Source organism: Vespula vulgaris, chromosome 5 (assembly GCF_905475345.1).
Source record: "Vespula vulgaris chromosome 5, iyVesVulg1.1, whole genome shotgun sequence".
NCBI lineage: Eukaryota > Metazoa > Arthropoda > Insecta > Hymenoptera > Vespidae > Vespula > Vespula vulgaris.
In genome coordinates, this window is record NC_066590.1 from 9,019,040 (window position 1) to 9,046,278 (window position 27,239).

At 37.1% G+C, this 27,239-nt stretch overlaps 1 protein-coding gene across 10 annotated transcripts; it reads left to right on the forward strand.

The window, feature by feature from the left end:
• Positions 1 to 644: 644 nt before the first annotated feature.
• LOC127064009 (serine-rich adhesin for platelets) lies at positions 645 to 26,992 on the forward strand. 10 transcript variants are annotated; one of them, XM_050994455.1, is made up of 12 exons: positions 645 to 773; positions 2,567 to 3,116; positions 3,969 to 4,130; positions 4,267 to 4,771; positions 5,157 to 7,985; positions 11,189 to 11,756; positions 15,022 to 15,265; positions 15,371 to 15,591; positions 15,673 to 15,925; positions 17,393 to 17,719; positions 22,689 to 22,946; positions 24,167 to 26,992. In XM_050994455.1, exons 2-12 carry the CDS (start codon positions 2,900 to 2,902, stop codon positions 25,369 to 25,371), a joined length of 6,789 nt encoding a protein of 2,262 aa, XP_050850412.1. In that variant the 5' UTR covers positions 645 to 773; positions 2,567 to 2,899; the 3' UTR covers positions 25,372 to 26,992. The 10 variants fall into 10 exon arrangements, with proteins under 10 accessions (XP_050850412.1, XP_050850411.1, XP_050850414.1 ...); XM_050994454.1 differs by having other exon boundaries at positions 650 to 1,112; XM_050994457.1 differs by lacking the exon at positions 2,567 to 3,116 and having other exon boundaries at positions 650 to 1,112.
• Positions 26,993 to 27,239: the final 247 nt, after the last annotated feature.

Here is a 27,239-nt window from a genome sequence, read left to right on the forward strand (position 1 = left end):
GAAAACAGGTATAAAGAAATAAATATACAGAGTATATTCAAGTTAATAGACGAACAGTAGCGATACTTTTAATAATTAATAAAAATTGGTTAAAAAAACAAAAAGTAAGAAAGGTTTGTAACGATTAATATGTTCTTCATTTATTCTCGTAGAAAACGTTTCTTCGATTGTCCGCGGAATAATAATTCGTGTAACAGTCTATGCAATTCTTCGTTTTTATATACGTGCGTTGCATACGCGACATACATATTTATCTACATGTATGTACTTGCTTGTCGCATAAAGCGCGCGTGAAACGAAACTTCAATTATTCATACGAGTTTATGAAATTACAGATGAATTACAATATTACATTACCTATTAACATTTTAATCACTTTTTTAATCATATTTCTTATAATTAACTTACTGCTTTGAATAAAACGTAAAACTGACTTCGTAAATAATTTTGAACACGTATATACGTTTCTCCTATATATTCTTTGCAAAAGAGTAGATATAAACAAGGCTAGATTTTGAAGTTTATCAAAATTGAAATCGTCCAAGTTAATTAGTTTCAATTGAAATTCTTCTTTTGATAAAATAAGATTTACGTGAGAAGAAAACGAAAGAGAAACGAAGAAAATCGGAGCATCGGATCCACACGAAGATGATCTTAGGAAGGCTTCCAAGAGGGGCCTGATCCGGACTCATGCGATTGGCTGGCCCGAGCGTGTCACGTGGCGGTAGTTCGCGTGGGTGGGGGCCGGAGACGCGGCACCGCGGGCGAAAGCGGTGAGTTTCGTTCTAGTATTTACCTCGCAGTGCGAAGATACTTTTCTCTCGGTTATACGATCGCATTCTTGAAGCTAATCGCGTTCCGTGCGACAGGTAATTAGTAATACAGTTCGACGACGTAACGAAAGTATCGGTAAACATTACATCGATGTGCGTCCGGTGACAGAGTGGCGAACCGTAACGCGATTGTTCGCCATCTTCACAAAATCGCGCGAGTGATCGGTCGATTATAGGCGAGGAGAGGTCTTTTCTTCGGCTCCTCCTCTTTTTACAAACGAAGAACTCGAACGCATAGAAGCGCAATGTCCATGTTCCTTGCTCCCTCGTCACGTCACGGTACGTCTTCGTATCAGTTTACGAATAAGAAATTAAAGGTGATTTAGAGAGAGATTGCTGGCAAAAGGGTAAAGGTAAGAAGGACGAGAGGGAGGCAGTGAGCGCACACCGTGGGATTGTGGAATGTGCGCGCTTACTTACAGGTATCCGATACTCTGCCGCGCATTACCGTCGCGCTTCGGAATTCTCCATGCGTTTCTAACCTCCTTATATCCTTTTTCCTCTCTACGCTCCTTTTCTCGCTCTTTTCTCCGCCATCTCCTGCTCCTACTCGATGATCGCGCTCTACCCTCTCCTTTCTCCTTTCTTTTCTTCTCTTTCTCTTCTCATCCTTCTCTAATCGGAACGTTATGTCGTACGTATATACAGGGTGTCTCCTTTCAATCGATCCATTTTGAATACCATCGAAATTAATCATTTCGTAAAAAGAGAGAATATTTGTACAATAGTTAACAAAGACGATGAACGTGGATATTAAAGATTACTCGAAATACGAAATCGTGTAACTATCTTATATCGTTTGTCATTAATAATCTTGGTATTCGCATAGATCGATCAAGATGTAACACCTGGTATGTGTATGTATATGCATCACGTGTTTCTTTGTATGTATGCGTTGTGTATTTTCGTCTGTATACGTTCATGCGTACGTTACAACACGATCGTTCACCTCTCTCTCTCTCTCTCTCTCTCTCTTGCTTTTTCCTTACATCTCGATCTCCGTCCAACATTCTTCCGTCTGACGCATCGTGGATGCTGCGATGTCCTTTGACAGCTGCTAACGAGTGAACTTCCTCAGGGGGAATATATCACCGTACGCCTTTCCCAACGATCTTTCTCTTTAATCCAATCCTTTCATTTCCTTTCGCATGTTCGCGGTACAATGTGTAAAAAAAGTAACTCACGTTAAATAAACATTTACATCGAACTTTATCCTTTTATCCTATCTATGTAATATTTATAAACTTTAAATCAAAGTACATACCTGTATCCAAAAATTGCATAACACCGTCACAGATATTTGCACCGTCACTTTCACCTCACGAAATATAACTACCTATTTTTGCATGATACATCTATACATCTCGCACACGTACGTTCGCGTTCCTAGACACAATTCTTAAATTCTAAAAAGCGTTAGAGAGTTCGTGTTCTTTCTAAAGAAATAGTTCAGTATAATCTGGAGCGAGCGGAAAAGAGACACTCGAGAAAGATCTGCTGTTCTCGGATGATCGTACATCTAATTACGTATTACACGAAGTACCCACTTTCTTTAATTCACCCTATGTTGGGGGCGTAGACTTGGATTCTTATCGAATTAGTCGTCGGTACTTTAGCGAGTTAAGGAGAGTTTCTCGTCGGCGCGTCGTCTGATTTCGTCCGGTTGAACGATTCAAAAACGAAAGATCAATCTCGTCTTCTAATCTAGACTCTTTCGTTTTTCATTGATTTAGCGTCACCAACATGGACGTCGTGTTCGATCATCGAACGTACGAGCTATTGTAAGACATCGAAGTTTTGGCTGAGCGTAGATTCTTAAAAAAAAAAAAAAACAGAAATGGCGCTAAATAATCGGTACCACGAGCCTGAAGGCTTCCCGAAGGGTGGAAGAGGCGAGAGAGAAAGAGATAGTAGAGTATGAATGATATTCGAACGATATAAGACAAAGGACAGACGATTCAGCGAGGCGATTAATGATTGGCTGCGCTTGAGGGGGGTCGGATATACTGGTCCCTCTTTTTGACCTCTCTCAGAGAAGGAGAGAGAGAGAAAGAAAGAGAGAGGAGATGAGCGATAGCGATTTGGGAATGGTAACGTCGCCGGCGGCGTCTGTGCTGGCAACATGCACGGGGACAATGGAGGACGAGCAGGAAAAGTCCTCCCTCGATGGATCCATCGACATGAATCTGGTAAACGGACCGAATCCATGGCTTCCGGCCTATGGTTTCCAGCTACAACATCATTCCCGTTTTCAATCTACACACGAGGATTTACGTGTTAAAGGTTTGCTTGTTAAACACGCACACACATACACACACACACATACCTGTCTCTATTTCTCTCTTTCTCTCTCTTTCTCTATCTCTCTCTTTCTCACACTTCCTCTTTTATCCATTCTCATACCACTTACTTCTATCTTCTCCCTTCCTTCTCATTCTCTCTTTCTCTCTCTCTCTCTCTCTCTCTCTCTCTCTATTTCCATCTCTCTTATACTCATATATCATTTTATTCAGTACTTAACACGGAACAACCTTCTTGCTTTCATGATCAAGACCGCTTTCCCTTCTTTCTTCGTTTCATCTATCCACATCCTACGAATGCTTCTTTGATCACTTTGGCTATATCGCTCGTGGAAGGATCTTTATTTTTCAAGAATATTCCAATCGTTCGATAGATCAAGTTTTTTTTCGGAGCAAAATATCATGTCACTATCGCGATTAACTTAAAAACGTTGGAATTAATTACTTCGACGTTCGGTCTACGAGCTTACTTCATCGATCGATCGATAAGCCTTCCTGAAACTCTGTTCCTGATATACTCTTTAGATATTGAATTGACTTGTGAGTAAAAACTGTTAATAGTTTATCGTACAAATAACTCGTATTTAATGATCGATCGGGGATTAATACAAAAAGTCATTATCGTTCGCATCTCTATTTTATTATGAAAACTTTCATAAATTTCTACTTGAGCGGTAAAAGAAAAAGTTTGAATTTGATAAGAATCATAAATGTTTGTTTTATTATACACTTCATAAATTTACAATAGATTTAGTTCTATTCCATTTACTTAACGCTATGTAAAAAATTCGACATACTTACGTGTTCTACATAAAAGATTCACTTGTAATTGCAGATGCAGTACCAGTGCAGCAAGTCGATTTTTTAGAGACCATTTTCGAAGAAACCTCTGACGATTTGCAGAGCGATTCCGATCACAGTGGTACGACTTATTGGTTGGGCTCAGATTCAGAAACGGAAAGTGTTATACACATCGAAAGAAAAGAAAACATTACAGGTACGTTTAAATGGATCTTTTGTAGTAACATTTCTCATCCACAAACACACACACACACACACAATAATAATAACGATAACAACAACAACAACAACAATAATAACAATAGTAATAATTACTCAACATTATGTTCTAGGTGAAAGAATAAACGATAACGATGCCGAATTCAACTCCATAATACCTAAGAAGAGATGTCGAAGAAATAACAACACAGACGAGCGTGATCCTTATGTGACTTTTGATGATTTTCCGACTTCTCCAAGATCTTCAAGGTCCTCTGGATCGTCTAGATCCAGTTCATTGTTACAGTTCGAGTCTCTGGAAAGAACTTGTGCTACCTTATCACCGTCCAGTTATAGTTTCGATTCTCTCGAGTATTCCTATCACTCGAATGTGTCTCATTTGGGGAACACGTCGCCGGATAGTCTCGAGCAAGATAACGATGCAGTAGTGCAAAATGGATTTTCCAATTCTGTCGATCACTTTCCACGGATTAGACCCTACCGTAGCTTCGACAGTTTGAATATCTGTCAAAAGGCTACGGATTTCGAAGAAGTGACATCATTCAATGAACATGTATCCTCGTATCCGAAAAGGAAGTTAAACTTCGCGAGGTTCGAAAGGAACGAATTACGATCAAGGTGAGATTTTGCTCTTTTTTCAGAGATGAACACATAACATTATAGTTTTAAGGTAAAAATAAAGATACTATTGTATATAAAATTACGTGAATTGTATGAAACATTGTGCATCGTACGAAATAGAGTATACATACATTCTCTTGGCAGCGGCTACCCAAATCGCGAGACATAGCCTTAGTTATAACAAATGTTTGTTGGCCGAGATAAATGCGATCCTGGCCATGAAGAAACATCCTTGACTTTACACCTATTATTATCAAGTTCGGAAGTAAAATATTATACAAGCTATATTTCATATTTAAGAAAATTGTTGAAAGTATCGCTTTCATCTTTCTATTTTTATTATCTTTTGTGAAATTTCTTTATCCCATTTCACATGAAACAGAAACTTCTGGTACGAAGAAGAGGAGGAAGAAGAAGAAGAAGAAGAGTACGAAGACGATGGCGACGACGAAGAATTCGAGGAAGACGAACGGTTATTAAATCCGAATCGCCGTGGATGCGGATACTTCGAGGACAGATTGCACGCCTTCGGCGATTCGAGTTGCAATTATGCGACGTCATTGGATTATAAAAACACTATAGATTTGCGAAAGATCGGTGTTGAGTCAAGAAGGGATATGTTCTTAGATCTGAAGTCTGGCCAAAAAGTAGCGTCGTCTTCCACGCGTCTGTTGCAGACAAGTTTAAATATAACCAGTAGCACGGCTCATGGTCATAGTAAGATGAACAGCGAACACGATGCTCGTCATCCTCGTCATCATCATCGTCAGCAACAGCAACAGCAACGTTTCGGTCACGAGCATCTTCACGAGCAGCGGCAGCACCAGCAATATCAACGTCAACGGTGGACCGAAGAGGAGTGTTTTAATTTTAGATTTACGGAGAAATCTCAAAGCGCACCCAGTTTGCCTTCGATCGTCAACGAATACGCTCACGATCCGGATATATTGGCGGAGCTCGTTTCTTCGAGATCAAAGTCATTTGTATCTACGTCAAATTTATTTGAGAATTATACCAAAGTTACCAGCGTACCCATCGACCTGGATCTTTGCGGCATATCAACATCTACGAGGGAAGAGGATGAACGATCGTGCGACGATATGAGTATGAAAGATCACAAAATGGCGGAAGTCAAAAGCGTACGTGGTCTGGAGGATATGCTGAATCACGAAGATGGCGAACTGCTCGGATCCAATGAGAAAGAGAACGACATTGAAACGACAAAACGGCGGTCGTGTTCGGTAAGAACTCAGCCAGCTCAGAATGCAAGAATCGACGTTGGAGCGATGCACAATGATCTTTCAACGACGGATGTACAGAACGGCGAGGAGGAGAACGTTGATGCTGACAGCGACGAATACGAGGAGCAGCAACAGATCGCATCGACCGTGAAGACTCAAGATCGTAGCAACGTATTGGATATAGCGATGGCTATGGAGAACGATATAGACGCGGTCGTTGATGAGGCCGTGAAACGGCTCAAACGAGAAGTCGAGGAAGGTGGTGGTGGCAACGATATCGTAGATGCCATTCGTAGGCAGTATTCCAATAAGCAAATGTCGCAAAAGGTAAAGAAAAACGCTAGTTACGAATTGGCGCAACAATTTGAAGTCGATGAGAGAAATTTCCGAAGGCGTGCGATACCGTCGGTATCCAATGATGAAAGTACGAGGTCACCTAGGAATGCTAGCAGGAAGAAACGAGTCATCAATAATGCCAGTTACGAATTGGCACAGCAATACGATTACATTAAGTCTTTTCAAGCTAGCAGAGGCGCATTTCAACGAATGGATGCCTGTGACGAATTGGAGGAATCCAGTTCAGGACGATCCTCGCGTCTCAAAGTGTCCGACTCGAGATCGACACGTACTGGCAGCAGCTCCGCATTAAATTTGAGCGGTGATTCTCGTGCCGATTTCGCACCCTCGCTCGGCTCTTACTCAAAATCCACGGAGAACGTCTCAAAGCACGCCGAGGAATCACTTTTTGGCCAGATAAAAAAAAACTCGGCTTTTTTTTCGGTGCATGGAGAAAATGTTAATAATCGCGTTTTCGTAGACGATGAGGTAGATTATCCCTGTCTGGAGAGCAAACCTATAGGAAAGCTTAACCTACTGGACACCACATTAGAAGAGGAAGATCTTAATAGTGAACAAATAGATAAAGATAGGACCTTTCGTGACTTATTGGAAGAAACGATGTTGCTTCAAAGCATTGCTTCCTTGTGCGACGATGATTTACGAGAAACCCCGAGGGAAGTAAAATTACAAAAAAAGAGATCGTTCATAGGCGAATTTTATCCAGAAAAGAGCAATTTATCTGTTCGTTCGAGAGAGAACGAAGATTTATTGTCGGAGGAGAGAGAGAACAGAGACGAGAACTTGACGGATAGCGGAGTGGACGAAGAAGACGGCAAGAAAGAGCAGCAAGTTGGAAGCGAGGTTTCCGGTAGGAACACTACGAAGAAGATGGTAGACATTGCGGAGAAGGTAGATGCGACGATGGAGGGGCGTAATAAGAAAAAGGAGGCGGAAGTGGTGGTAGAGCAGGCGTGGGGACAAACTCTTCATGGTGATCGTACTTCCCCACCAAGCGGCAATAAAGCCGACAGTCTGAAAGTTAGTCAAGGTAGTGGGAGTCAGTCGACGATGGCAGTAGCTTTGCCAGTTGATACGAATCATCGCGGTGATCGTGACGGACAACGGGAGGAAACGACGTGGTCGAAAATTACAACGGCGGCGATAACGAAGACAACGGAAAGTATGACTTTACCGGCGAAAGTTGATGACCTTACATCAACGAGCAAGACCATGGAGTCGGCCTCAAAGAGTGATTCTAAGCTTTGGAAAAATACCGCGGTTGAAAGATCGGCGACCATCAATACGAAACAACCGACGGTCTTGAAAAACGAAGAAAGAAAGAAGGGTGGTATCGGTTGTTTCTTACAGAGATTCTCCAAGTTGAGGTTTAGTGGTAGGTCAAAGGTACCTCGTTCGGAGATACAAAACAAATGCGAGGCCCGTATCGGGCAACACTCGAATCGCAATGAGTTTTATCAGGAAAGAACGAAGAAGGAACCGGATTATATCATTATACCCTTGCATCCGCCGGACGAAGAGAGATCGAAGGACGAGGTCGTTGCCCTCGAAAGTAGATCTGACGATACCGGGAGAAACAATGTCGATCTTCAAAGGAGTGCCTCCAGTGTTAGGTGAGTCACGTTGTTTTCCATCGGCTCCTATTGGAGTCGAACGCGCGGATAACTGTGCTATTTTTGCGTCGGACGTACTTTTGCGTCGCGACGGAAGAGGATCGAGTTACGAACGACCGAATATTACGAATCGTCGTTTTCTTATCATTTTCGTTTAAGTGGGACAAGCTCGTGGTATATACATACACTCTAGACATACGTCTACGGAGCAAGCGATTTAATTACATAGATATATGTATAAATAATACGTTTCGCAAGAACGCCCTTTCGTTTCTATCATTACGAAACACAAGGCGTATCTTGTACTCGGTCTGACTGGTACGCGCCTTAACGCGTGTTTGTTTACATTAGATTCTATCGAAGTTACGCTGACGCTTTTACCGGAGATCTGTTGTTTGACACGCATTTTTCTTTTGGACGTTCGCCAGATTCTTTCTTATCTTTAAGATATACATCAATCTCGATTGAAATTATTTTCGAATGTTTGCTCGAACGTTATGAATAATCGTTTCTTCTCGATAGGCTGACTTATTGTTATGTGAAAAAACTGCTATCTCGACAGTTTTTGATACGTAATAGCACTCCAGACGAGCATTGGACAGTTAACAGACAACGTAGCGAGTATGCACCTATCATGGATAATTCTATTTTACTTTATTGGATTCTGACGAAATATATCTACTACCTTTTTTCTAGCTTGTTCGAGGAAAAGATTCTTAGAAAGAATAGTTACCGTTTGGCTAGCTCCGAAGAAGACTTTGTGACATGAGTTTGCAGTGAACAAACCTTCGTTTCCTCGAAAAGGATCGGTACAAACGAAACTTTTCATAATTTTTCGTTTATTGCGCGTTCCGGAAAGTGAACCGAGTAGTTTAAAGTATAAAATAGAACGTTCCCACGTTTCGTATCTTCGTTCACGGAGTAATCTCTCCTTCTGAGCTTTAACGAAGCCTCGTTTTTAAGTGTTATTCTTCTTCGTGAGATCGCATAAGTTTCGTCCGACTGTTTTTTCTCTTCATCTCTGTCACTCTCTCTGTCTTTATTTCTCTCTCTCTCTCTCTCTCTCTCTCTCTCTCTCTCTCTCTCTATCTCTCTTTTTTGAAACGTGATAAGTAAACGCAGTTATAACGTTTAGATACGATGCACGGCGCATTATACTTACGAAGTCCGACCATGTTTAAATTCCATGTTCTAGTAAGCATCAGAAATAACGATTACGTAACGCACTATACATTCGCGCATATGATGAGACATGAGAAAAAGTTACTGCCAGAAAAATGCTTACCGGTGTCAGTGAATTATGAAGTAACTAGTAAGAGGAGTTATACTTTAGCTTTTAGTTTTATCTAATATATAAAAGATCATTTCCTTACTTTTTTTTATATATATTTATTTTTTTTTATTGATTATAATACGTTATATAGATGCTGTGTCGCTAAACGAACTTTGCGTATTAAAAAGGAACAGTTATGTCGCTCTCGACGGTAGAATTGGTGTTCCGTTACGGAGCTCGCCAACGAAGGGTTGAGATACTCATCATACATACTTAATTCACGATTTCCTCGATTACATCCGTTAGTTAGAACGTGCACGTACCACTTTCACGTTTAGGCATACGCTATTTTGTGTCATTGACACGCGACGTCGCGTAGGTGCCATTCTCTATATCATAGTACATGATTATCGAGTTCCTGACTCATATCATTATATTCAATGAGAAATGTATAAACGATGAGAAATTATTTGTAATCGAAGTAACTCGTTCGTAAATCATTTTATTCATAAAATCGATAGGAAAGAATTGTCGCGATGGACCATAATTACACGTGGATTAGAATTTTTTAAGCGAAATTCGAAGTCATTACAAATCCAATGACACTCGGACGTAACGTAACAAGGTAAATTTTTATTTTGTAATATATTTGTTGTCTATTAATACTTAAACAATAGAACATAGTAAAAAGATACAACGTACGATGAGTGCTTTCTTTTCGAAAGTTCAAGATTATCGTGCTTGTATAATGTCTCGACGTTCTTTCCTCGAATAGTGTAATTTCCTTGTAAAGTTGTATGCATCTCGTTGAGATTCGAGCCGACGTTTTAAAACATTGCTATTTACAGGAAGAGATAAATGAAAATTTATGATTTGCAATATATCAGAATCGTTATCTATATTTTTCAAAATTTTTTCTTTTGTGGCAAATCATCTTTCAAACGGTAAAAAGATAACGAAACTTCCTTCAATGCATACAAGACACTCTATCGTTAGATATAACTAAGCTTTTATATAGCGGATTACCATATGCTTTAACATCGAGGACAGACATATGCACTGTTCCGAGCTCTTCGCGGAGTACGAGCCCTAAATAGCTACTATTTTATTCTTATTTGGCAGCTACGAAGAAACTTCGTGTGAATGGGACTATTGTGAGTGATACGCGTTCTCATGAATCGGATTCTAACGATAAGTAGTAGTAGTAATATTCTTACTGAATATTAGGAATAAATTGGAATTTTAAACGACCGAATAGCAATGATTATCAGAATTTGATCAAAAGAATCGTGAATCATTCTCGTGAGATTGCAAGTCGAAAAAGCTCACAAACACATCTCTAAAAGAGTCAGAACTGTATTGACCAATCTCAGATGTTCTCTCGATGTCCTATTGTCATGCATACGGTGTCTCTGAAAAAGACGGAAACTTTAAGGAAAGGAAAGTTATCGATTTTATGATGAATTTGTTAAACGAGCTTTTTATACCGAGCACGGAAAGTTTTACTGTGAAAAATAAATCATTGTAAACTTGATTTACAAATGATTTAAGTCGATCGTTAACTCTTTAAATATCCATAGAACTTGTTTTTAAATTAATCAAGAAATACCCTCCCTTTTATTAATAAATATTCTTTGATATTATCAATAATATCGACGATTTTTGTATGAATTTATCAAGAGGAGACACCCTATGTATAGAAAGTTTTTAAAATAACGAAAATGATTAAAAATATTATTGCTAAATGAAGAGCACCTAGTGTAACAATACTCTTATATTACTCAGGACTATATTCCAAGCGTGATCATTAAAAAATCGTATAGTTCGTAGTGGAAAAAAAAAAAGAAAAAAAAGAGAGGAAGTTAAGTTGACTTTTTTGGGATATTTTTTCATGAATGTATGATGTAAGAGTCGGAGAGGGTTGTTTCAGTTCCGGCAGGAGGGCGCCAGTATGCAGCAGCAAACCACCCCTACCGCCACAACCACCCCGTCTAGTATCATCGGGCTGTAGAATCTCGGGTGCGGCGGCATCATCGTCGTCGACGACGTCGGCACCGTCGTCGTCGTCGTCGTCGTCGTTATTATCATCGTCAGCGGTGTCGCGCCGACGCGCCGTGACGGACCTTGGAAATCCGGCGGCCATCGAAATGGCGAAGGCCCGCGCGATGCAGGCCGCTCAGCAAGAGCAGCGTCCGGTCGGACTTCTCGAAACCGACCTCGATGACGAGGTCGTTCTAACGACCAACGTCGTTGACTCCTCAGGCTGTAGCAACGCCGGTAACAGCAACAAAAAGACTAGGAGTTTGTTAGACCTGAACCACACCTCAAGCGTTGTACCCCAAGGTACGAGCCTAGAGAACGCCCTACGTGTACCTCAGTTGCCCGTTGGCTCTTGCCACAGAAACCAGCGAAACGACGGAACCGCGTCTGGCATCGATCAACGTCCGCACAAATCCATGGAGTTTCTCCTTGACAAGGAGAACCTTCACTTTGTTAAGGTAAGATCGTTTCCTACGTTGTCCGTCTTTCTGTCTTTCGCTCTGTCTGCCAACGTACGTACGTTGTTCTTTCTTAATTGGGGAAAAAGGGAGAGGCCTTTAAATTCCTACTTTTATGTCATCTCTGAACAATCTTTATCTATTTGAGATGTTTTTTTCTACGATTGTTTTCCTTTCTTCCCTTCTCTTTCTTTCTTTCTTTCTAATCTTGCATTGTGGTCACGTTAATTGTCAGCTTCTAACGATTAATGTTTCGCTCGTAAGTCTGAACAGATGTTCGCTGTGAGATGTAAAAGAGATAAAAATATCGATGATGATTAGAAAGTAACTTATCGTTCTCGATGTTAATCTCGCACTTGTTACAAATTATTTCACGATTCTTTATCTTGAGATATAGAAAAGTGTCGAGGTTATTAGTAGTAACGTTAAGCTGCTTGTTTTATCGCCTTTACGACGTTTCGATAGTCTTCGTGCGCGAACGCTTTTGTGTTAAATATCTCGAGATTATTTTTTTCTCATCCCTTTTTACCGTGAGCATCCTCGCGTTACTCGGTGCTCCCTTTATAACGTGTACGCTTTGTGAGAAGTACGGTAAAAGTGGAAGTCACATGAAGATCTGCGTGGTGTATATATCATGTACATGAGGGTGCTATTTCGTTCTCAATGCAGTATTTTACACGACTTCGTGTGCTCACCATTACCCAACACCAAATGGTAAATTAGCATTCCTTCAATTAACACCATGGATCGTTAACACTATGATATATCTCGATACAGTTTATATTCACGACACGTCTCTCTTAACGTATTAATGAATTTTCAAGGTCACATTCGAATCTTCATTTCTCTCTATCTTTACGTATCTATCACTTACGTGGCATATCCAATAAGTTTTCTATTATTCTCCGACGAAGTTCATTCAATTCCGAAGAATTCCATAACAATATAGAATCTTGATCGTTCATCGCAGAATATTGAATTAAGTTAATTAAGGATAGTAGATAATTTCGTACAATATCGTTCGAATGTTTGGTTTCTTTTCGAACCCTCCGCTTACCTGTTCTCATTACCCATTCCAAACCATTTTCAGCCGTACTACGATTCTCCCTTATCGTCTCTCTTTGCGTCTAAGATGACGTATGTACGTTTATACTTCATAGAAACTATTCTCGTCCTACTTTCCATTAGCATGATAATGGTCGACGTCTGGCGTGATGAAAAATGCTCCTCATACCCTCTTAATTACTTTGATATGTTCGTCCCCCCATAAAGGAATCAAGCACGTCATGATCAACAAGTCGTCTTTAACGCCATTGTTACGTGGTACTCTAAATGATTCATAGATTTCTCCATATGAAAAGCAATTGTTCCAAATCGACCGGTCAGACAATGCTTGTCGCCTTTGACAAAAATAGGTTCCATCATTGTGTAGATATATTTAGAAATCTTATCTGCAACTATCTGGAAAATCTAGAACACATAGAAAATCGTTCGAAGTTACCGATTACCGATATCGTCGTTGTCTTGCTACTAAGAACCCGGATTAAAGGTAGAACAAAATTATAGAACTCGATATCCGTAGATTCTAAAGTATGCGGTGGCTCGTCTACAGTACCGTCATCGGATATCATGATGAGATCAATAGCGTTCTTTTACGAAGTGCGCATAACACCTTCCAAAGCAGAATCTGCCTTCCGCTTTGGGAAGTTTCCACTCATCGCTTCGATTTTTATCCATTTTCGACGAGATTGTTTTAAATCGTCCTTTTCGAGCAGCACAACGAAACATTTACTCTTAGAATCGATCAACTTCATTACGATTTAAAACAAAATTAGTTCTATTGTTGATGTTCTTTTTTCTTTCTTTTTTATTTTTATTTTTTTATTTTCCTGTTTCTTCAATCAACCCTCTCCCACCTCTCAATTATAACATTGGAACAAATTACTTCGTTTGACATTACTTGTTGAATTTTTATAAAAGAAAATATACATATATATTTACTTTTCTTACCTTCTTAATATGAACACTACATACATCTGTTAAAATATACATACAAAATTGTTTCTTGCTCCGTTAAACCTCCTTCTATTATTTTATTTAAATATATTTGCCTATATATATATATATATACATATAGCTTTAATTTAATTCAGCACGGTTGCGTCGCGAAAATTAAACGAATTTATTAATATTCAACTTCGAGTATATACCTACGTGGAAAATTACTTGACTCTCGTATCAATCCATTTTTAAACTGTAATATTTATTTAGGAATATTTACTTACGATCATTCTTACATACGTTTCTATCGCAATAAAAGAAGCGGAGGACTTCCGGTTTATATTTGAAAGCAACGGCGACGACGATCTGCGCCAGCGCCCGTTTGTCTTCTCCCTCTTACCAACGAAATTGTGTCGCGTGTAGATTCTTCGTATCTCTGGCAAATCGATTCGAAGACCCACACCTGCATCTAAGTACTTACATACCACGCATCTATGTAAATGGTATATGACGAGGCGGAGAAAGAGAGCTACTGCTCACACGTGAAATACTTAACCGCGTGCCACGCTTACGATCATACACACATTGCATTAAGGGACCTCATTGCATAACATTCTTCCTATCCGTACATTGACGTTAGGCTTCATTCGTATAGGAATTCATGTCACGGTATTATATATATACTTATAGACATGTGTGTGTGTGTGTGTGTGCTAAGTGTGAATAGATGTATCTATATATATCATATACATATATGTACAAATACACCAGACTTTCTGTGCCACTCAATTCCATCTCTCCTTAAGAATCGTTATTGTGAATGCACCGAGATCTATTGTTACATTTTATCTCTTACCTACACACACGTATAAGCTTTTCAGATAATAATTACAAACACCGACCGTTAGCTTTCTCAAGATTCACTCGAAAGACTTCAGGGATGTATCTTCGATTGTTTTGAACATTTAACGATCACGTCCGAAAGAAGTGTCATTTAAATTACTGTAGAGTTAAAATTGCAAAGTTAAACAAAATGATTATAATACATATAAAATGACAATAAGATTCGAAAAATATTTTATAAGCATGGTAAGAACGATCAATATCGATGTTGTAAGCTCTTTATAAAGAAAATTCTTGAAGTCAATCCAAATTTGTATAGAAGATGATAAATAGAAACGACACCGTAGCGATTCTGAATGGTTATTTTTTCTTCTTTTTTATATTTACATATATGTGTATACGCGTATGTGTATTATTGCAGCCGCCAGAAAACGAACTGCAGAAAGTCGGTGAACGTGTGCCAAGTGAGCACGAATTAAGGGTACAAAGGTCTCTACAACGACTAAACGTTCCAGACTGGTACAAAAATTCTCCCACGGCTCGCGATGGTTTCCGATTAAAGAGGCACTCCGATGCATCTCAGCATGGAGGTTGGCGTGCGCTCGGCTCGAAAACTACCTCGCTGTCATCTCTTTCATCCTCCTCGAATAGACAACCAACCACAGGTAAAACCACAATATTTTTATTTTGCGTACGTGTGTACGTAAGTTTTGGGAATAAACTTAACGAGAATAAAAAAGATCAATTAAAGTATTAATTTTTGTTTTTAGGCGCTCTATTAAGTCCTAGTCCTACGCCTCCTGTATTCTCAAGATGGAGTACCAGTTTGTTAAACAGCGCTGGAAGTTCACCGGCAAGTTCAGCAAAATTATCGTTCTATCATCGGCAACCTTATTTGGGTTGGCGTTCGCAAGAACGGCTAAGCAACCCACGTACACCGGCGGAACGTCTCGCTCAGGGTATACTTTCTCAGCTGCAATCGCCAAATAAGGTTAGTCTATAATTCATTCGTAAGGTTAACGAGCAATCGAGTAATTTGTCCGCGAATGAAGAATTTCCATTCACCTTGCAGCAACAGCAACAGCAACAGCATCAGAATCAACAACATCAACATCAGCAGCAGCAGCAGACGCAACAACCGCACCATCAACAGCAGACGACGAATCAACAATTGGAAGTGAGAAATTCTATAAAGGAGGTGACTTCAGCCATTGTACATTATGTACAAAGCGGCCAAGAGGTCGACGGAAACGAAAGACTCTCTCCCTTGCCTCGACCAGAAGACTGGGAAGATAGGGGTGAAGTAAGGTCCACCAGTCCCAGAGGTGAGCACTAAACCCCGCCAAAAACACCTCGTTACCACGAACGCACTATCACCATTTTTGTTCTGCAAAACACAGGTAAATCTTTATTCTTCCGTCTTTTTTGCATTGAATATTACATATACATACTTTTTATTCTGTTTCTTTCTCTCTCTCTCTCTATCTCTCTCTCTCTTTCTGTCTCTCTGAGGATTACGTCGTCTCTAAGTTCTTTCTTTATCTTATCACTGTCGTCCTTTATCTTTTTTCTCTCACCATGCATCTTTACATTTGCACACACTTTATCGTCTTCGTCTTTTCTGGCTACTTGTTTTTATTTTTTAGTAAAGGGAAGCTTTTTGCCTATTGTTGTTCGGTTTATCGTTTAACGAAAATCGTTTTACTTTGTCTCTCCGTATAGCTATTTCATAACAATACACTTTGTAGAATGCGTGTGAGCCACGTATTTTTTACTTTTGTCATTTGTCGGTAAAAGTTATTTTCCAGCAATACTATAGCTTCTTTAGATTTTCATTTGCAAAGGAAAAATAAGAAAGAAAAAAAAAAAACAGAAAAAAACTATTATCATCTCGCTCGACGTGTTTAACGTCTGTCGAGTGCCGCTTTTTTTACGACGTCGCCGAAGTCATTTACGCAAAATTCAAAATAGGTGAGCAAATTTAAATGCCCCCAAACCTACTTCAATATATGTTCTGTGCGAGGACGCCACTTCAAAAACGGAACAAAGCTACGCGGATTTTCTTCACCTTGATCTTTTGTTGAAGAGAAAACAATATGGGTCAGTGTTTCAAAAGCCATATTATACATCGATACAACCGCGAAGAAATGCTGCTTCTTCGTGTAATTAAAATTGAAAAACTCCAGTGTACGTATTACATAATTTCCCGGCGAAAGAATTACGTTCGCAGTGAAATGAAGTTTAAGAAAGTGATAAATTCGTAGGCGAACAAAGCTTATAAATTCATGGCAAAAACGACGAAGAGTTGAGGAACATTTCCTTAATGTATTACATTTTCCAAGTACTAATATTTGTTCAAAGGAAACGTCGACCGGATTCTAATGATTAATTTCACTCGTACTTCGCAAAATGATCTTAACTTACGTTTATGTCTCCTATCGTTCGTTCGTTACCCTATATCATGATTTTGTCTTCTATTAATATTAAGATTAAGAAATCAATATCGAGGATTCATTTGCGAAATGCGATAAAGGACGGTCTTTCATCGATCTTTTTCTACATTACATTCTCTCCTTTCTCTCTTTCTTTCTCCAAACGTGTACTACTAACGTGCGCCGACATTCATCTAATTAACACATGTCAAAGGTCACGTGGGTTCTTTCACCGATAGTACACGTGAGAACCGTTGTGAATGGGGAGAAAATGTAGCGACCGAGAAAAAAAGTCGCGATTAAAAGTTACAAAATTGTGTGTACGATGTTCCTAAAAGAGCGTGATCTATTTCATCGAAGGAAGCGCGAGGCTCTGCTGGATGGAAAGCTCGTTCGTTGGTACGAGACCCGTGGATTCGCCGGAAACTCCGATGAGCCTGGCTACAGATACCGAATGTTGCGTCGGATGCAACGCTACCGGTACAGAATCGTGCAGTTGCATGGACTCCGCGACTTCCGGTCTTTATCTAGACGTGACGCCGCCACTCGATGATGAACAACCACAAATGCATGGAAGTGTCCGCGGCAGTCTTTGCCTGTCGCCATCGTCGTCCTCCGCCAATTATAATCATCCTCAGATATATCAGCAACGGCAACACCAGCAACAACAGCAACGCCATCACCGTGGTGAGTTGTTGCTCGCCTAGCGGAAAACAAAAACAAAACAAAAAAGAACAGAAAAAATATCGCCAAAGCCGCAAAAAAGCAAAATGGAAAGATTAAAGCATCTTGGATTATTATTAAGCGCGATATATCTTGACTCCAGACTTTAGAAATGCCAACTTCGTAGCTCTTCTCTCTTCGTATCGAATTCATTTTTTAGGCAAGAGACTTCCGTTTCTGTCTCTCTCTTTCTTTCTCTTTCTCTCTCTCTCTCTCTCTCTCTCTCTTTCTTTCTTTCTTTCTTTCTTTCTCATTCGTACAGCCTTAAAATATTTTCTATTTTTGAACGCGACAATTTCTGTATCTATAGTATATAACACGTACACGCACACATATAATACGCGCGCCTATACATCGAGAAATCGTTCGATCCTCGCATTTCGCACATTTTTAAAAATGCCTAGAACATAATAAGGCTGCTAATGTTAGTGACTTGACGATGATTTCGACATCGGAGAACCCGCGGACGCTGAGTGTAGATATTTTTGTTTTATGTACAATGGAGTTAGCTATTTTTTTTTTCTTTTTTATTATTTATTTATTTTTTTATTATTATTCTTTTTGCTCTTATTTAATATCGTCGTCTGATAGTAGAGATTAAAAATAACAAGTAAATACAATGAAGGTAATGCCTCGATCATAGCTCAATTTCTTATACGCTTTAATGATAAATTAAACTTTTCTTTTTTTTTTCAATACTATCTGAATTATGATTTTATATTGAGCTCCAAATTTTTTTTCGGTGATATCACGTCTCTCATAAGTTTACATTCGATGTAAATTGGTAAGTTATCAAGTCCCGGTATATCCTATGTCCACTAAACGCGCGATCTTACACACGTTTACGTGTAAACTACGTACCTGGATGTGCCTCTTTTACTCTCGTTTCTAACGTAAACACCAAACTCCTTGTATAGCGATTACAACTGTTTTTGCTTTAGTAACATTGATAATTTCTTATTTCTTCGGCAATTCTATTCGAAAAGACGTCAGAATGGTCTTAGAATTGTTATTAAAAGAATAGTTATTAGAAATAATCAATATTATTTGGAAGATAAAAGGCTATTAAAAAAATAAAAATAATTCTATTCTTCTGTTTAAACGTACATATAAAATATTATCATACGTGCCTATGAAAAAATCATTATACATATATATTACAATACGCGAGGAATAATTTTTTATCTAGTTATTATTCTTAGTATTATTCTTATTCTTATTATTATTATTATTATTATTATTATTATTATTATTATTATTATTATTATTATTATTATGATCATCATCATCATCGTCGTCATCATCATCATCACCATCACTATCACCGTCATCATTATCATTATCATTATCATTATCATTATTATTATTATTATTATTATTATTATTATTATTATTATTATTATTATTATTATTATTATTATTACTATTATTATTATTATTGTCATAAGCGTCGAAAGTAATGTGCATGCTTACAAATGTGTGCAAAAGCATCAGTGCTTTTCCAAGTATGTACATAAATAGTTTTTCATTAAATTAGATTAACTTTATTACATCTATATACGCTATTTTCGTTATATTAGATATAGTATTACCGTATATCAATTATGGAACGATCCATGACATATCGCCAACTTACGACATTTTTTCATAAACTGAAACAAACAAACTATTTCTATTAATAATATTAGTATTTTGTTTTAGAAGAGTTTATAGCTATAGAATGCTATAGTGTATATATATATATATATATATATATATATATATATATATATATATATGCGCGTATGTATATCTGATTAGTACAATTACTATAGGACAGACTACTAATGGTGCATTCACGCAGTGCTTTCATTGACAGTCTAAGATAAATTTCGTGAAATAGATCGAAGAGATCTTTTACATTATGAAATCATCTAGTACAATCAGTTTATATATCGTTCTTCCACATTTCATTTTTACTTTTTGTTAGCATTATAAACGACGGGTGCTTAACAATCCCTTTACAACAATCCCTTTGTAAAGTATATACATATCGTTAAAATAGAGTCGCAAAAGGGATATAACTAAATAATTATTATTCTTCATTTCTATAGATAATCATTTATTTGTCGGTTATCATAAAAGAAAAATCTTTTAAAAGCCATGACAATATGTTTTCTTTTCGGACGAACGAAATTTTCCATTCTACGTTCGAGCGATCGCGAAAATTGTGCGATTAAAGGACACATCCAAATATTCTACTTAAAATTAGCTTCTCGATTTAGCTACTTGGAAAAAAAAGGATTTTTTGTTATTTCACATTTCTTTTTTTATAATATTACAAGCTATACCTTAGCGAAGATTCTTTTTTATATGGTACAAAACCGTTTCATTTTGTAAATTAGATTTTATGTGTTCACTTAAGATTATGAATCAGTATATGAATGAATACAGTATTTGTTAGAGAAGAATCTCTTTCCTTTGTCGCACTAATTTTATGACATATTAATATAAAGCTATACGAAAGGTCCAGTTTTTCTTTATTAATTACCATTTTGCTCTCTTTATAAATAGTATTACGACCGTTAAAAGAAGAAAAAAATTCCGTTAAACCAGAAAAGATCTTTATAGTAGTTGTAGTTAACTGCTTCTTATGTGCATACTTACGTCCACTGTAAAGTTAGTTACGTTTTTATGCTGTATAAATATCGCTGCATCAGTGTTGCATATATACATACTGCAACTAAATTTTGTGTATGCATACTTGATATATCTACTGCGTGCATATGCATATATATATATATATACACACATATATATATACATATTTACACACAGTATGCATACATGTAATATATGTGTGAATGTACACATACATGAAGAAAATATGTGTACATATATCACATGTATTACTCATTTGTATGCTACAGCCGCAGCGGCGTTATTGTTATATTGTTGTTGTGTTGTTATCTTTCTTCTTATTCTTAATTATTAATATCACTGTTCATTGTATTATTGTTTAATATCGCTATTATTATGATTATGATTATTATTATTACTATTATTATTATTATTATTATTATAATAATTATTATTATTATTATTACTATTATTATCATTATTACAACCATCGTCAGTTGTAGTTGAAAAATAGTACTATTATTATCAAGATTGCTATTACCACAGCAACATTGAAAGTGCATTTGCTCGCAAAAGCACATTCGCGACACACAATCAGCTCTCTCGGGTAACGACTCGCCCAAGGATCGAAAAGTTGTATAACTTCTTATTACAGAGTAGTGATCGCAGTACCATGATCGCTCACCGTAGAATGTATGTATGTACATACATACATCGTGTTCAAAGCACATCGTGGGCCGCATTAATTTTGCTCTATAAATATCGTACTCTACTCTCTTTGTGTTCGTTAATACATATAAAAAAAGTCGTTCTCGTATATGGGTGCTTCAGTCACTCTTAAAGATAATTCTTGTACTTATATTTTTTGTTCTTATTTATCTGTAGAGAGTATATTTATCCTTTTTAACAATAAATTATTCTTTTCATCCTTTGCGTTAGGCCCCTTGTTTCCTTTTTTTTATCCGATTTAAATCCGATCGTTCTCCCAGTATCCTTCCATGCTCTTATAGTCGAGATCTTTCTAATTTTTTAATTTGTCCATAAAATTATGATTTATTTGTTTGTTTTCATTACTATTCGTCCATTTATTGCCACGGTAAGTGACAAACTTTGTGTTATAATTGGCTTGTTATCATTTTTCGCTATATGCTTTTGTTTTAGATATTCAAAGATCGTATTCGTTCTGTTTTTTTTTTTTATATATAACTCTTTCTTTCTTTCTTTTTATTTATTCTCATATAAAGTAGAATAAAACAGCACGTTGGTCCTATACAAAAGACGTTAAGTGTGTAAGAAAAAAAAGAAAGAAACAAGAAAACTAAGAAACGAAATTGCTTACGTGAAGCAAAGTTTTACAAGCTCTCCTGTTTTGACAAACAATTGTAGTCCAACAATTCTCTACACTTCGATCACACTTCGGTCTAGCTCTAGGTCAAGGCTAGTAGACGACAGCGTGGCTCCCAAACGGAATCACGGTCAGATATATATGTGCATAAATCTATCGCTGGCTTTAGCTCGCAATCTACGATAAAATACTTCAACGGCATTATAATAGCCAACCCGTGAATGCGCAATGACACGAAGAAGGTTGGATGTCCTATATTCATTAACCGTAAGACGAGATAAATTTTTTTTTATGACGTTCATACAGTAACCCGCATTTGCGATACGTTGAGAACTTCAATAATTTCCGATTATAAGTTCACCAGCCATTGTAGTCTTACGTATAAAAAGAAAAAATAAACGAAACAAAAAAAAGAAGAAGAAAAGAAAATTGGCAGCTACAGCTAGTCGCAGATGTCTGTAATTGCTTTTACCGTTTGTCTTTCGTATGATTTTCATAAAACGATCCATATCTGTAGCATGCCACACAACTGGCGCACTTCCCTATGTAAATTCCTATTTTTATTACATATAACGCTCGTGCAAATCGATCTTATATAAAAATTTCATTCGTACGCTTCGAACGCGTCCAAAACTTTGTCGTTTTCTTAAGTACTACATAATAAATAAAGTTTCCTCTAAATCCGTATTCGCGCGCATGCCGCTTTTGATCGTGTTCTTCTTGTTCTTCTACTTCTAGTTTATAACACTCGGTGTTCATTATATAGCTCGCTTGGGTTGATAAACGCGCTAATCCCACAATAATGTTCTCGCATATCATTCATGATATATAATGATTAAATAACGAGTTCAATAGCATTATGGGAATACAAAGTGAGATACCATAAGTAAAAATATTCACTTCTCCTAAGAGAGTGATCTTGTGCCTATCTCTATTTTTTTTTTCTTTTCTTTCAATAAAATCGATTAGATTCGGGACAGGGTGACGTGGTCGAGATGACGATGACATCGGCTGTACCGCGAAACAAACCAAGCCCCGGGTCGACCACTCTAGAGGATGTCCTTGATTCCCTTCTGGGTCTGCCACCTGCGTCGCGTACACCTAGTCCTGGACCAGGTCCTGTAGTTAGCTCTACGACTTCGTCGTCCATGCGTCATCGATCAAACATTGGTCAGACTAATGCTAAAGCCGGGAAAAGCTGCAGCGACCTACGTCAAGACCTCCAAGGTAGGAGGACTATGTAAGTTTACGTTTTGACGCACAACAAATTTCTCAACAAAATTTCTATCGAAGTCTAATACCGTGTATGTATATCTGTACATACGCAGGTTGTATCACTTGACATAATCATCAAAATATATGTAGAACTCCTTTATCAAAAAGACACACGATAAAACAATTACTCCACGGCGAATGATTAATCTGTATAATGCAAATCGAAGTAATGCTTAACGCTTTAATATGGTGCAAGATGGAACCAACGCAATTGACACGAAAGCGAACTTAAGAGAGAATCAACACGAACGATCGAAACGGGCACTTTAAACGTCCGAAGATAAAATAGAAAGAGAAGAAATCCTTAAAAAATAAAAAAAAATAAAAATACAATTAAATACAATATAAATATCTAATTAACGATATCAAGTGCGCAGTGGCAATCACTACGAAGTTCGAAATAGAAACCGATGTATAAATCTTCGATGAATATCGAAAGGAAAAAGATTTCTGGAATCGAGTATCAACGGGACAAACGTTTATCATCACGTCACAACGGACCGAAGTATCCTCTATCTGTAAAAGATTATTTTATTAAATATTATGGATTAAAATTGTATTTTTAAATGAGAGATGTGTGTGTGTGTGTTTCGATCGAACGAAAAGCAAAACGACATAGAAATATTGAACAACAAAACACCTGTATATGTATAATTGTACAATTATAAGCTTGATTCAGTGATAACGTAGGGAATATCGATAATTTGATAACATCGATTGACCTAATGAACATAACAATTAATGTAGTTAATTCGATTGATAGAACGAATAAATATCTATGAATGCACGAATTATATTGAGATAGCTATTAACGGTAAATATTTATTATGCATGGTAAAGACCAATCTTTGATTTGAGTTATTACACCATAACCTGTTAGAAAGAACCATACAACGGTATGCAGTTCCTGGTAGAAATAAAGTCTGCTGGAGTCACAAGGACACCACCAATACCGTTTCTTCCTCGTGTTGATTGTTCCTATTACCTATCGCATCCTAAAAATAGATGAGAAATGTATCCTTAGGTAAATACAATAGAATTATATTAGAAAGCAGACAAATAAGGTGTCCTTCCTCCTCCGCAGCTTATTGTTATCCTATCTTACTTTTTATCACTTAAATTCGAAGTTATATCTTACTCTGACGATGTCGAAAATTAATGAAATGTCGCAGAGTCCGTTAGAAGCACGCTCGAGCTACAGGGATCGTACGAGGATCAACGTGGCTCATGTGACGCGGTAAAGCTGACAAGACGAAAAAGCGATGGGAGCGACCTGATATCTTCGAAAACTGCATCGGTTTCCTTGCAATCGAAATCGGCCGGTCAGCAACGTCGACGACGGGTCTCCTTCGATAATGCTCAACAAGAGAGAAATGGTCTGACAACGAATGCCACGGACAAGATAGTGCACTGTCGAAATAATAAATGCACTAATTCTGCTACTTTACTTGAAGCAAGAAGATCCTACAAGAGCTGCCACAATTGCACCTGCTTGTACTGCTCGAGAGAGTGTAGAAGGGCTCATTGGCAACGACATCGAAGAATCTGTTTACATTCTCGCGCTGGTAGTCTCTGCAAAGAAGTGTTGTCGTCAGCGAAGGAGGATCCAAGGACTTTAAGACACATCTCCGCCTTGGCTAAACGCGGTTACGCTTCCCATGGACGTGGCGCAGTAAAATGTTTCTTTTCAAGTCCAGAGGCAGCAGAGAGATTCGTTGGAAATGGTTTCCCAGAGCTTGGTGAGCCTACTTACATTAGATGGTCAGATCTCTTGCCTGGTGAAATGGGTGCAGAGCTCTATGCCGAAGTAATGAGGCTTTGTAAATCCTACAATCCGGATACCAGATTGGTTCTCTATGTTGCCATTTGCGTTGTTAGCGAGGTACCAACAAGTGGTGCTGTTAAATGGGAACGGCAATTAGTATCACGGTGCGCCAAACTTCGTTTGGACTCAGCTTTTAGACAACCCAATTTCTCAACGTCTCCGCAAGGTAAGACGACGTCACCATGTAACATCACTAGGGAAATGGACTCGCCGGAAACGCTCGTTCTCACGTCATTGCCCACGAGCACCAATGTTGGTCAAAACGCATCTAGAAGAGTAAGAGAAATTGGTTTCACGAATATTCAAAAACAATTAAGGCTTCGTGGCGTTTCCCTCAAAAAGCATTTTCCTCAAGTATACAGGAAACTTTGCTCATATGTCGATGGTTCTGTTGATAAGTTCGCACCTGTAACAATTTATCCAAGAGATCAAACTTCTGGTAAGAGCTTTATGTGTATTATTATGCTTGATGCAGAACCAGAACGACTTCGGCTACTTCCAACTGACTCTTCCAGGGTCAAAACTGTTGACATTAGTGTAGAACAAGAGTAAAGTCCAAGACATGGAATAGGTTAGATTGCTACCTTTCAAATCTCTTTAATTTTTCAAAATTCATTGTCCATGGGATAGGATAATGCTGTATATCCACAATGATGAGCGATCTTGCAGAATGGATGGTACATTTTGTCGGAGACAAAGGATATCAATATATATAGCTAATCGAATGTGTTATTCGATGACTGTTGGTTTATACTAGATTGCAAAATTTCATATTACAAATATGCAGTACATAGAAACTGTGATTTTACACGTTCTAAAGTTCTTACCATTTTGCCAATCGTATTGACTGCATGTCGTCAGGAATATGAAGCATTAAAGGATAGTTTCATGAAAGTAGATATGAGAAAGTAATTAAACATACACTTAAATAAAATATACAAATAAAATTAATAGTTATTATAAATGTTTTGATTCAATAAATAATATACATAATAGGGAATACAATTCTTTAAAAACAATTATCTGTGATAGCTGACTGATTACTTCTTAATTCATTTCTTTATTTATGCATATTATTATTATTAAACAAGTCTTCCACAAATTTTATATTTTCTAATACAGTAGCATAGAAATGAATGTATTAATTACAAGAAATATGATATATAAATTTTACTGTTAAAATGCTACAATGGTTAGTTTGTACAAAGGAATATTCTTTTTATCTCAAAGTTATTTACATTATTGTGTATGTTAATATTTGAATCTCTATTCTTAACAAATTATGTCTGTTGTATTACCAATAATATTTCAATATATTTACTGACGACATGTATTCTGGTTGGCCAACAAATTGATGATAATTTTAACTAATAATATTAATGGAAAATTAAAAATGCTTTATTTAAGATTACTACAGATGTTTTTCACATAATATATAGAAAATCAAAGATAATTAACTAAATTATAATTAAGTTAAACCCTGTAGTGGAAATTATCATTAACATATATATTCTTAAGAAATGCAACGTTTATCACAAAATATTAAGTATTTCTTTTTAGTATCAAATTGAACACAAATATTAAATAATAATAAATTTAATTTGAAATCATATTAGATCTCTTACCTCAATATTAATTTACTAAAAGATTTGATAAAGTATTAAATACAGTACAAAAGTACCAGTATTCTAAACATTACTACTCGTATTTGTTCCATGATACAATCTTATGGTGCAAAAATAAATTGTCATCTTACACTTTCTGTGAAAACTCATCTACCTAAAGTAGCAAAATCGCTTTGTTTCATTGAAAAAATATTAACAATTTGATCTGTATATTGCATTAAATCATGCACGTCTAATATAAAATTTATCAGGTCACACTTCAACTCATAATCAGCCAAATATTAAAACTGCTAATAATAGTAGTAAGAATATCAATTTTTATTCTAACCTCAAATTTTAAATCGACTTGTAATAATACATATTATATTAGCTACTAATTCGTCGACTTGTATATTGCGGATACACGTATAAATATTTAGGAGCATAGTAACGTGTAATCGCAAAAAATGTGATGGAAATAAAAAATGAGTGGATAGTGTAATGAGGTTAGTAAAATAATGTCGACATATGGCCAAATTATAATTGACTAATAAATGACCAATCATAAATTTATGAACTTTTGTTTTCCCTGATTGAATAATTTTTTATTTATTTACAACAAAGTATACAGTAATATTTTATTTGTTTTATTAAAATTTAATGTGTTAAATATTCAGAATTGTAACATTAGGGACCCGAAAGGGTACTGTACTTTTCCCGAATCTAGGAATAAAAACTTATAAATATTGTAATATGGAAATTAGCTATCCATATTTGTTTGCTATAATCAAACTACTTATATTTAAAAGAATATTG

Bases quoted from the DNA above. Each gene is read 5' to 3' on its own strand.
- LOC127064009 (XM_050994455.1), top strand. From the start codon at position 2,900: ATGAGCGATAGCGATTTGGGAATGGTAACGTCGCCGGCGGCGTCTGTG. The intron at 4,772-5,156 runs GTGAGATTTTGC...CACATGAAACAG, and splicing joins AGGAACGAATTACGATCAAG to AAACTTCTGGTACGAAGAAG. The intron at 15,926-17,392 runs GTGAGCACTAAA...ATTTCATCGAAG, and splicing joins AAGGTCCACCAGTCCCAGAG to GAAGCGCGAGGCTCTGCTGG.